Raw genomic sequence first — 11,599 nt, 5'->3', positions numbered from 1 at the left:
TCGATAGGCACCCGCTTGCAGTTGGAGATGTCCTGCCAAAATCAAAAGGAATATCCTGCCAAGACGTGTTTAGACCACACGAATTCAGTTAGGGTATCATCGATACGACTTTCTGCTCGCATCTACAGACTTCTTGCCATCTCTAGACGCTACCTGTATCATTTATTTTTTCGTAACACACTGCGCTGCCTTAGTTTCATTTCGCGCTTTTTCATTAGCCTCCAATTTCCGGCTACGTAAATGAGCACTGGTAGGGTACATCGCTTGTGTACGTTACTTTTCCTGTGAGTGCCTACCAAATGCACCATAACCCAATCTTATTCTTCTCCTAAATTATTTCTCGCCATGCAGGCTTACCGCCAGTGCTTGTACTAAATAAATGTTACTTCGTCACAACTTCCATTCACCCGTGAAATGATGATTCTTTGCCAGCGTGGAGGAAAATATCGTAATTTCCTTCGCACTTATGTTAAGACTCCCGTTGTGTAAATCCTCCATGAATAAAGTGAAGGTAGCAACATATCCTCTCTCCCAGCCCCCTCCCCCCCCTCCCATCCCGCCTCCTTCCAGGCACACTCCGCTGCTAACATCTTCCTCCTTCCGTCTGTGCTCGGCTTTCGAAAGGGCCATGGGGAGGAGTGTAGAAGTTGCGTTCATATAGCCATTGGCTACAACTGCGCTGGTGGAATTTATTGCTTTCAACTGCTTTGTATCTGTATTTCCTTTTGTGCCGAGTCCCTTTTTTTGTTCATGAATGCTCCCTGAGACAATTCTGGAAAATTACCGGGCTAGGAAAAATATTTTTAACAAGAGGAAAACGCAGTCAGAAAGGTGTTCAGCAGATCTGTCCTCATTGTCTCCGTTAATTAACAAGGGCCTTGTTGGAGTTTACTTGGGCGTGCTTGAGCTCGTAGATATAGTTTGTAGAAGACTAATGAGGGTTGTCACGTCGTGCGGCTGGAGGACCGGTCAACGTATGAAGCCGGCTAGTCGCTGTGGCATTATCTTCTACTCCGTGTGGGGTTATTGTGTCCCAAGCGAGTGCGCAGGCACGAGAGGATGGCCTGCGCCGGCATTCGCAAGAGTTCGCTTTCACGATGGAATATGACCGGTGAGTAGTAGTGCTCCTTACTCGCATTTCCGCATTTCACAGCAATTCACATTCTACGATCCTCTGCTGGACAATATGATGAGCATCACTCCCGTGGACCGATGGCGGAAGATTCGACCGGCTGCGAGTCCAGCGTTCTCAACCGGAAAGCTACGAAAGGTACGAATGTTGTATTTGTCACATTTTGTAAACAGACACGCGAGGAGGTGATAGCAACGAGCTGCTGGAAAGAACGTGACACTACCAGTAGCTTAAAGTTTAAAACTACGTATTCATAAAAGCAACCCAAAATGAAAGTGCCACAAGAGTTGCAGGCAAGAACAATGCTTCATGAGGTCTTGTGACATGTTTTGCACCGACTTACAAACGCAGATGAACTCGTTGATTGAGGATTGCGCAGTGACAACAGCGGAACATCTGAAGAAGGCGGCGTCAAATGAGGAGGACATTGACATAAAGCAGTAAGTTTCCACGTATTCATTGCCGAGTCGCGCGAAATGCACATGATGGCTAAAACACTCAAGGTCAAGAGAGGTTTGGTGGAGAAAGAAAATTTTTTTTTATTTTGGAAATGTAAACGTATAAAAGTTCTCGCTGCTTTTACGTAACACTTAAGTTTCCTGGACTTCCCGCGCAGTTATAAAAGAACAACTTACCATTTACAGGAAGCGTAATTAAAAAAAAATGTAACGCGGCGGCCACTCTCATTTTGACAGAAAAAATTTACTGAACCGAGAGAGATCATAAACACGAACATCTATGCACACTACAGTCGATGATCGATACTGAGGCGGAAAGGGTTCACTGACGAACCGTGGAGTGGGACGGGGCCCCTCTGAAGTGGCAGGACTCCGCGTGGATGGGAACTAGGGGTCTGCTTACCAAGCAGAGATTTGGCGCTGCAGGGGTGCTACTGGATTTGTATGCCCTTTTGTCTGAATTGTAGCTATGAAAATTGCAAATGCCCAGATCGGATGAAGATGGTTGTCTGCAGATCATGTGCTTTACTAAAAATCTAGTAAAACCTAGTAAAAATCTAATATATATATATATATATATATATATATATATATATATATATATATATATATATATATATATATATATATATATATATATATATACAATGAGGGCAATTAGGACAACGAATATAAATCAGTAACATCAAATGAGAACAGAATTAAAAGTTACAAAAAATTAATCGAGTAGAGAAGATTTATAGACGAGTTGCTCAAGCACATCAAACTAAGGGCGAGAAAATAAATATAGACAAAGTTAATGTTCAAAGACAGACAGTAACCGGTCTTTGAATTTACAGGGTCACTTTTCATGACAGTAGTACCTGGCAATTCATTTCATTCCTGTATTGCAATTGGTAGAAATCGTTTATTAAAATCAGATGTTGATCCATGCAGGCGCTGTATACTTAAGCTATTGAATAAGCTTCGAGGTGAACGTGCTGGTGGGTGAAGAAAAGATTGGTGCAGATGCGTGAAATGGTAGAATATCTTGTGAAAGAGGCATAGTCGTGATATATTGCGGTGAAAGACCAGTGAGCGGAGATCCAGTGATGATTTCATACTTCTGATACTGATTTTGTAGTCGTATTTTGAAGATATTAAGCGAGCGGCGCGGTTCTGCACACATTCTAAAGATTTGATGAGGTAAGTTTGATGTGGACACCAGAGTGCGCATGCGTATTCGTGTTTGGATCGTACGAAAGTTTCATATGCCAGTTTACGGACGGCCGGAGGCGACAACGATAATGTTCTTCGAATAAAGCCCAGTGTTTTGGAGCACTCAGCGACCAGTTTAATGATATGCTCGGACCAATTTAGATTGCTTGAGATTAGGACACCGAGGTAACGATACGTTAGTACTCGTGAAATATTGACTGAGTTTAAAGAGTACACGTGGGTGATGTTGCATAAACTTGCATAAACTTGCATTATTGTTGGTTTTCGCATAATGGCATGAAATTGGCACCAAGCGATATAGTTACAAGTATAAAGCTAGACCAATCGAAGCGCTACACTGGAGCAACTGAGTGCAATCGTCTTCGTGATATCTTGCAGTGTCGCCTCAAAATGCTTTGTTTTATCATTCATTTCGTTTTTTGGTACGCAGGTTCTTTGGAAACTACGCGCTTGATGTGATTGCGCGGTGCGCATTCGCTACTCGGCTGGACTCTCACTCAGACCAGACGAACGAGTTCGTTACGAGATCAAGGCAGGCTTTCTCAGGACGCCTGACACCACGGCTTTTTGTGTTTTGTAAGTCGTGCACTATGTCCGCTTCTTCTGCCTTCGCGCTGAGGCGCACAAAGCGCCTCCTGTCGGAGAATACTTTGCTTGAATGGAAGGTTTGATCGGTACAAGATTTCTAAATGCGGGCTTTGAAGCCATGTTTGCTATTAAAGTTGTTGAGGGGCTATGGAATGCGCCTAACGCAATTCAGTGAACTTGGGCGATTTTGCTACAATTGTTAAAATTTCTTGCTTTTATGTGCTTCTTTTGAATCTTGCACGAAAAAAAAAAAACTCCGTAAGCACTGCTTGTGTGCTATATGTAACCATGAATTGTAACGTGGAAATGGTTGCCAACTCGTACCTCTCCTGAATAATTAAGCTAGTGCGTTGGCCTAGAATATAACGAATCGAACCCGTCGTTAACTCGAGGCCCGCAAGCTAAAGACGCAGTCACCACCGGAGACCACCTCTGATCTCGTTAAGTGGGTCTACTGGCCACTGACAGTTGATTTCGGAATGATGAGTGCAAGCACGGGCTACATTGTACGGCGTTGAAGCCCAGCGTATATATTCGCCACTGTCAGTTTGTTACAATGCCATTTTACTGGTTAACCTCTCTGCCTTTCCTCTACTACTTCTCTCTTTCTCCACGTGAAGGAAACATCATTTATCCGAGCATCACGTTCGCATAGCTTACGGCGTTCTTTGTGTGCATGTCCCAATACCTGCGACGCAAATTGTTCAGGATGATCTCACGAATGGCTGTAGCTTTTTAACATTTCGAAATTTAGTAAGCCTGCAGCGACCTCCTTCGTGGCAGTCATTGCAATAATGGTCCTAATTTGCAGTGAGATGACAGCGTACTTTAAAGTACCAAAGGTAGCCTAAATTCACAAACTCCAGAATTAAAGTTACTTGCCAATGTGAGTTAGTCGACGCTCAGAATTTGGCATCTTGGCGCCTTAACATTTGGTCTGTTAAAACAGCTGTTTAAAATTATGAATATAGCAGTAGCACTGGTCCAATAGAGAGTTAGAAATGTTTTGTAGTTTTTTTTTTATATCAGAGATCACGACCATTGTGATAGGAAAGTTTGAAGTCTGGTTTATCTTGTGCAGGTAAAAACGCGTGCATTGAGCATTATGCAATGGTTAAGCGATTTATTTTAAAGCATTCGTGATTACTCCGCCCTGAGCTCAAACGCTGTTTTCTGTGTTCTTTACAGTCATGTTTCCAGCCATCGCGAAAATGCTTAAGCTTCGACCATTCAACAGTGAAATCTTTCTGTACTTCAAGCAAATATGCCAGAACATCATCAAGGGCCGGCAAGATAAGCAGTCTGTAAGTAAGCGCCCCCTGATTTCGCAGAGATAATCATGTTAATTGGCAACTGGTGCCTTCTCTTCGTTAGCGCCACGAAGACTTTCTGCAGCTGATGATGGATGCAAAGGAGGGAAAACTGCAAACTGTTACTGAGAATGCCACCGAACGTGACAATCAGCTCTTCAATCTTGGTTCAGACTTGAAGCCAGACACAACCTTCTCGTCGGACAAGAGTATGTCTGCTGTCGTTCTGTTCCTTATTTGCAAGCAGTACACTAGCTCTTAATATTAGCTCCTCTGAGACAGGTAGGATGGCAGTCGTGAGTAATAAATTGAATAAAATACGCTGCAATTTCCTGCAAAGAGGAGGTGTCTGAAGGAAGCTCTGTGTCATGCCCTCAAAAGCTCGCTCATACGAAACTAAAACGTATGAAGTTTAAAACTGTTCTTGCTCATATCCAGATATTCTGGAGAAGCGTATTTTTTACCGTGAGGTAGTCCATGAACGGAGTTTTTCGCATCATGTAACAATGCAGATTAACAATCTATATATATCCACAGAACCTCCTCTCGGAGGCTTGCAATTTTCTGCTATTTATTGTCAAAAAACCTAATGTGTTGGTTTTCTATAACATTCGTAACTACTCGATGCGAGCGCAAACAAACCTTAAAAGCAAGATTCTGCTACAAATGTTTGAACCATTCTCATCAATATTCAGAACAGTATATTACAATGTTTTGCAGTTGCCTCCGCAAATAAGAGATATTTTAGAAAGCTGAACTTCATGCCGCGAAAACAGTGATGATATTTCATGGTTTTCGAGATTTCAAAAGAAATCTGAATGTTATGTGTTGCTTTGCAATTTCGTGTGACCGTATTCGCGTTTGAGTCTTCAGTGCGAACATGAGGCTGAAAAGAAGGGTGGTAAACTACATATATTAGCCGATGCTAAACTATTATTTGCCAGCCACACAATGAAGTTTCATTTATACGTTTTCTCCAGAATAACCTGTTCCTCACATTTACCAAGCTTCTTCCTAACATTTGTTTCTTGTCTCACATCATGATGTCCTTATGTGGTAGTATAGGTACGTGGCGAGAGGTGGACAACGTCCTTGTTTCTTGCCTGAATCCGCACGAGTACACCATCTCATTCGCTTTCTTGAACTGCGGGAAAAGCTAAATGTTGTTTTCCGCGCAAAACAAAAGAAAACTGTCAAACATCGCGATTCTTGCCAACAAGAATGTACAACGCTACAGGTGTGCTATGTTGCTTTTCGTAACCGATTGCAAGCGCTACGCAGACAGGCGGATGTGGCTCAAGTCGTCACTGGCAGACGCCAATTGCGGGGCGGCATCTGTCCAGTCCGAGCTACATGCACCTCTAGGGATTTATTCCTAATCTCCACCTCTTAGCTCCTTCAACGGTGTCCTCTTCCTTATCTTCGAGTATTCAACATTAGCCGCCACTCAATCCATATCGATGGTCATAAACAACCTTTAAGAAATTCGAATTGCAGTCGGGTTTGTGCAGTTATCATGACCGGGGCCTCTTATAAATGTGATTATGCAGTTTTGCATGGTTGGCCTTGCGTTGCCGGCACTGCTCACTTCATAGACTAAAAGGCCTGTCATCGAAGAGCAACAACTGCTGCCACCAAAGTGCACGGCCGACCTTTCTCATCGTGATGTCTTTTAGTTAGGCGCGGTCCAATAATAATAATAATAATAATAATAATAATAATAATAATAATAATAATAATAATAATAATAATAATAATAATAATAATAATAATAATAATAATAATAATAATAATAATAATAATAATAATAATAATAATAATAATAATAATAATAATAATAATAATAATAATAATAATAATAGGTATTTGAGAAAAGGAAATGGCGCAGTATCTGTCTCATATATCGTTCGACACCTGGACTGCGCCGTAAGGGAAGGGATAAAGGAGGGAGTGAAAGAAGAAATGAAGAAAGGTGCCGTAGTGGAGGGCTCCGGAATAATTTCGACCACCTGGGGATCTTCCTGCTGTTCTGCCGCCGCTTCTCTCATTTGAGGAAGCGTCTTTTGCAAATTCCATTTCATCAACTGGGCTCGCCTGTGTCCTCCGCGGTTGTTCTTTCCATTGGCGCTTCTTTGCTTGGACGAAGCTACAGGAGTGTGCGCTCTGCTGTGCAAAATTTTCTTCAAGAAACGCAGCGACTCCCATTCTAATATCTTTTTCCCGCTCTCAGTCAGTTCGACATTGAAACATTACAGGCATTGTATACTATTATGCACATTAAGCCATTGTCCCGTCTTCAATCTCCAAGTTAACAGGACCCCTGTCCTTGCGTCTTCCAATCTATCATCCTACATACTATTACCACTCCTTTACCCGTCAAAACATTGCTGTATCTAGCAATTAACTGCCTGTGTCTTGGCCACTCCCCCGTAGGGGGTTATGTGCCAGCAATGTCTGAGGCCTACCATGCGCATCACGCTTTGTCCTCATCTGATTTCGGCCTTGTCCTCCTCCCTTCGATTTTCCCCTTACGGAGCTCCTGCGCTTACAACATCGCCACCGACGCTCAACGCAGTAGCGGGTGGCGGACAGCAGCTCTGCGAAACTTTGGGAGATAATAGGCTGCGGTAGCATGAAAGAGTGGGAGCAGCGCGGAAAATGTATTCACTGCCTCAGTATGCTGTTCACATTTGCGGCCAGACGCAGCCAGAGCTCAGAAATCTACATCAAGCTGGCGCGATGGGGGCAGTCAGCTCCATGTCTCTAACACCGTCGGGGTGTACGTTTTGCAGCGTTGACTGAGGACGAAGCAATGGCGCAATGCGTGCTCTTCTTCCTGGCTGGTCAGGACACGACCTCCACAGTGATTTCGTACACCCTCTACCTGCTCGCGGTTCACCCAGAAGCACAGGAGAAGCTCAGAGAAGAAGTGGACGAGTGTTTCAGGGTCCACGTACGTAGTTCGAGCCTCCATATTTTTTTTTCGTCTCAAGACTACATGATCTGTGCAGCGTGTGGTGATGAAGATGAAAGGGCTGCATGTACCAAGTTGTGCATGTCAGTTGTGCAAGTTGAGAAGTACCTAGGTTTTATGGTCCTCTAGTACAGCGTAGTATTGAACGAAAGCGACCACTAACAAGGGGCTGTCGTGGATCAAGAACAATAACTAGACAAGTAAAATTTTGCACAATAAAATAACAAGATTAAGTCCTGACAGGATAATCAGGTTTATCGTGTATAAATGCAATTTTATTCCCCCCTCCCCCCTCGCCAACCCCATATTTTTTCCAGGGAGAGCACCCCAGCCTGGATGTGATCACGAAGCTTAAGTACCTTCACTGCGTTGTCTCGGAGTCTCTACGGATGTACCCGCCTGCTACGAGGTACCGTTTTCGTCGAATTTTATACCTCAAACACGGTGTAAAAGTGTAGCTTGTGCACTCACATAAGGTCTCATGATTGGCTCCTAACTTCCGGCCCATAGAAAAGAAACCAGTCGTAAGATGAACGACCTTTCTACATTGGCGGCAGAAAAAAAAAAAGGCCGCCACCGTCTGGAAGACGTTGAAGTAACGAGCGTTATCTGTTTGGTTTATTAGACGAAGAAAGCGAAGAAGAACGCGCCCGTTGTCCAATTAACATCCCGTCAAGATACGTCCCAAACGGAGGTTCCTTCGTTTGGGGGGTCAAGGTGGGCCTAGAATTCGGCTTCCGGCGCGATATTGTAATGCTTCAATTAGAAATTGCATGTATACAATGTTTAACTATTTAATTGTGGTTTGTTTCTATACCACAGCCCATAGGGTTTTATTTGCCTACACAACTGTCTCCAGATGGGTGCCTGTTGGGGTCGGAGCATATATAATGGATAGAATGTATAAACATAAAGCGGTCCCGTAACGGGAGAGTTTTCCTCCCGTTGTAGGATATTTTTTGGGGGTGAGGGGGGAAGGAATGGGAGGGCACAACCAATATTAATGGCCGCCATCTTAGATTTGAGGAACCAAAACTCTCCGCCGTTTCGTCCCCTGACGTAATTCTCACATAGTTCCACGCCTATCCATTATATTGTACCGAGACGTCATCATTGGCACGTGGCAGGTGGTTGTTTCTACAATGGTACTGTAGATGGCGATACAAGTCACCATGCGAGGTATGCTGTTTTCTAGTTACTGCCACAGATGGCGCTGTGATATCAGGTTGTTAACAGACACCACGAAATCTCCAAACGTAATTAGTAAGAGCTAACGCTCTTGAAAAAAGTTCATGTCATTCGTTCACGCCGCCATGACTGCATGATCCGATTGCGCGCTTGAATTTGGTTATGCACCGCCAGCGCATCATGCTGAGAAATGGCAGTCTGGCAGTAAGGAAGCAAAATACCGAAAAACAGGAATGAAAGGACTAAAATGTAAATAAATTACCTTCTATAGGGGTGTCAGGTCAGAAAGCAACCAGTTAAAGGCGGGCATTATCAGCTGTATCCAGAAAGCGCCACTGTGCGGCATTTTCTTTCACAGGATTGAGCGATCCCCGCTTGAAGACTACGTTCTGGGTGACACGGGGGTGAAGGTGAAGAAAGGAGAACTCATTGGGATCCCAGTTTACTCAATGCACCACGACCCCGAATACTTCCCGGACCCATACACGTTCGACCCTGAAAGGCAAGCTAATACCGTCTGTGTCTTCTTGCTCTAATTTGTGATTTGTCCTGCACTAACTGCCCAATAGGTTCGCAGTGGCTAGTGCAAAGAAGCTTACGAGTGAACGGCCTCATACGCTTTTCGCAGGTTCAGTGACGAGAACATGCCCTCCATCCAGCCGTACACGTACCTGCCCTTCGGCGCCGGGCCGCGCAACTGCATTGGCATGCGATTCGCACTGCAGGCCGTCAAACTCTCCGTGCTTTACACATTACGCAACGTCAAGGTGGTTCGAACAAAAAAAACGAAGGTAAGCACGCATGCCCATGGCATTCACTGTGATCGAGAGGAAGAGGGACTACGCAAGAACGATCGCCATCGCTTACAAGCAACTAATACATTTATTGCTGTAATCTAATATATGTCAAAGAAAAATATAACGCTGTAAAAGAACAAAAGACCATGAAAGGTCGAGCACAAGGGCTGATCGTAAAGCATAAAAAGTCGCTGATAAACCAAGTGTTCAAGATAACCATTTTCCTGGAAACTCGTTGAGGAGGCACTTACAAAGCTGTACTTCTTTTTCAAGTAGCGCGGTGCTGGCTTATTACTTACAGTGCATGGCCAGATTTGTAGCCCTCGAAGACTTGGCAGCGTGTCCTTTTTCATGGATAGGTTTGATCAGGCACCGTCGAGTGATAATTAGGGGTGAATCTTGTAACTAATATTAACCAGTAACTAATATTAGTGTTCTAGTAGACATGTATTTCGTTCGCTGCAAGAAAAGTGCTGATGACAACCCATATGTTTGTATTTGTGTCAAGCTTTATTTGTTAATGAACGCTTGCCAAACCTATCGAAACACCCTTGCAATGTTTTTCGTTGTTTGTGTAGTTTTGAAGATTATAATGAGCTGTATTTCAAGCGGAAAACATATCTCGTGGTTCTTTCACGCAGGTACCCCTACAGTTCCAGAATGGGTTCAGCGTACTCACCGCCAAAGACGTCACACTTGGAATCAGAAAGCGGGACTAACGGGATCAACTTTTTATGTTCTAGGTTTTCGTAATCCGCGTCTAGCTAACCCGAATGGACTTTGCCATGAACGGCTGAACGCCTTCGATGGAAGACGTCCAGTTGCCCGAAGAGAACTCGCATCGCAGTGCGAGATGTTGTGCGCAGATTCCTCTAACTGTATAATGTAATAAGATTTAGAAAAAATGTAGCTCATGATATAATAAATGCCCACATCAAAATGAATCTTCTTTTCAAAATTCGAGCGCTAAAATGTCACCTCTGTACTGAAATAAATCGAAATAAAGAGTTCGTCTCCAAAAGAAAGACACTTCAGGCGCCACAGGTCGGTGGTTGTTCTAAATGCCCAGTGACACGGAAAGACAGAAATGGACTAACTTATGTACTAACACACGAAGCGTGCTTAAACCGCAGAGACGCAGAGCAATGTTAGGTAAATACGATTTTGTTTTATTTCATTTGGTCGTGGAGGCAATTGTGACGAAATTAACAAGAGACGGAGAAGCGAAAGACATACCACTGGCCCTGCCGGTTCGCTGCTCTAAGTCCTGCCGAGTTCGAGAGAGCCAGAGGCCATTTGCTCTGCCCATTTGTCGCACCACGACTGCGGTTCCTGCTCTCCTGTGCCGGGATAAGCGTTAATAAAGCTTGTCAGTCGTGCTAGGCCACTTTAAGCGGCGGCACCGGTCTGGCGATGTGGCGTGGATATGGAGAGATTCATGAATTAATCAATGTTCCTTCTCAGTGCAATGCAGGAAATGGGCCTCGCCAGTATTTACGAGAGCTCCAGAGGTTCCTGAGGCCCATTCAAGCAAGTAAAAAAAACCAATAGAGCAAGTGCACAGTCATAGAGGAACATATACATAGAGCAACAAATGGCAAAATACATAAAGCCGAAGTGTACACGCATGAAACAGGCAATTCTAAAACGGCCAGAGTAGCAAGCGACGAACGACCGTCTTAGTGGCCTAATTAGACTTAGTGGCCTATATACAGTAAGTGTTTAGTGGCCTAAGCACAGTAACGAAGTGGCCTAAAGAGAGTAAAAAGCAGACACTCGAAGCAATGCTTACCTATAAATGGGAAAAAAAATCTAAGCGGCGTTGATAAAATACAGTTTCAAGTCTTTGTGTTCACTGCAAAATTATTGGCCTGTTTATGCTATGATGATTTAACGTGCATGGTAACATGAACCGAATGCGCTGGTTGTCATCC

General features: G+C 43.9%; 2 protein-coding genes across 4 annotated transcripts in view; one reads left to right on the top strand and one right to left on the bottom strand.

The window, feature by feature from the left end:
• The window catches only part of LOC144136264 (cytochrome P450 3A11-like), a 22,148-nt gene extending 11,539 nt beyond the window's left edge, over positions 1–10,609 (top strand). Inside the window, exons 5-14 of the mRNA XM_077668470.1 lie at positions 1,154–1,270; positions 1,484–1,572; positions 3,239–3,384; positions 4,585–4,700; positions 4,771–4,915; positions 7,499–7,659; positions 7,998–8,089; positions 9,227–9,370; positions 9,497–9,659; positions 10,307–10,609. Of these exons, the coding sequence (XP_077524596.1) occupies positions 1,154–1,270; positions 1,484–1,572; positions 3,239–3,384; positions 4,585–4,700; positions 4,771–4,915; positions 7,499–7,659; positions 7,998–8,089; positions 9,227–9,370; positions 9,497–9,659; positions 10,307–10,384 (1,251 nt within the window). The 3' untranslated portion in view covers positions 10,385–10,609. The remainder of the gene's footprint in view (positions 1–1,153; positions 1,271–1,483; positions 1,573–3,238; positions 3,385–4,584; positions 4,701–4,770; positions 4,916–7,498; positions 7,660–7,997; positions 8,090–9,226; positions 9,371–9,496; positions 9,660–10,306) is intronic.
• LOC144136261 (acetylcholinesterase-like) overlaps positions 1–11,599 on the bottom strand; it is a 196,481-nt gene that overhangs the window by 135,480 nt on the left and 49,402 nt on the right. The gene's annotated exons all lie outside the window — the stretch shown is intronic.

Source organism: Amblyomma americanum, chromosome 6, assembly GCF_052857255.1.
Source record: "Amblyomma americanum isolate KBUSLIRL-KWMA chromosome 6, ASM5285725v1, whole genome shotgun sequence".
Lineage (NCBI taxonomy): Eukaryota > Metazoa > Arthropoda > Arachnida > Ixodida > Ixodidae > Amblyomma > Amblyomma americanum.
This window is presented reverse-complemented; position numbering and strand designations above follow the sequence as displayed.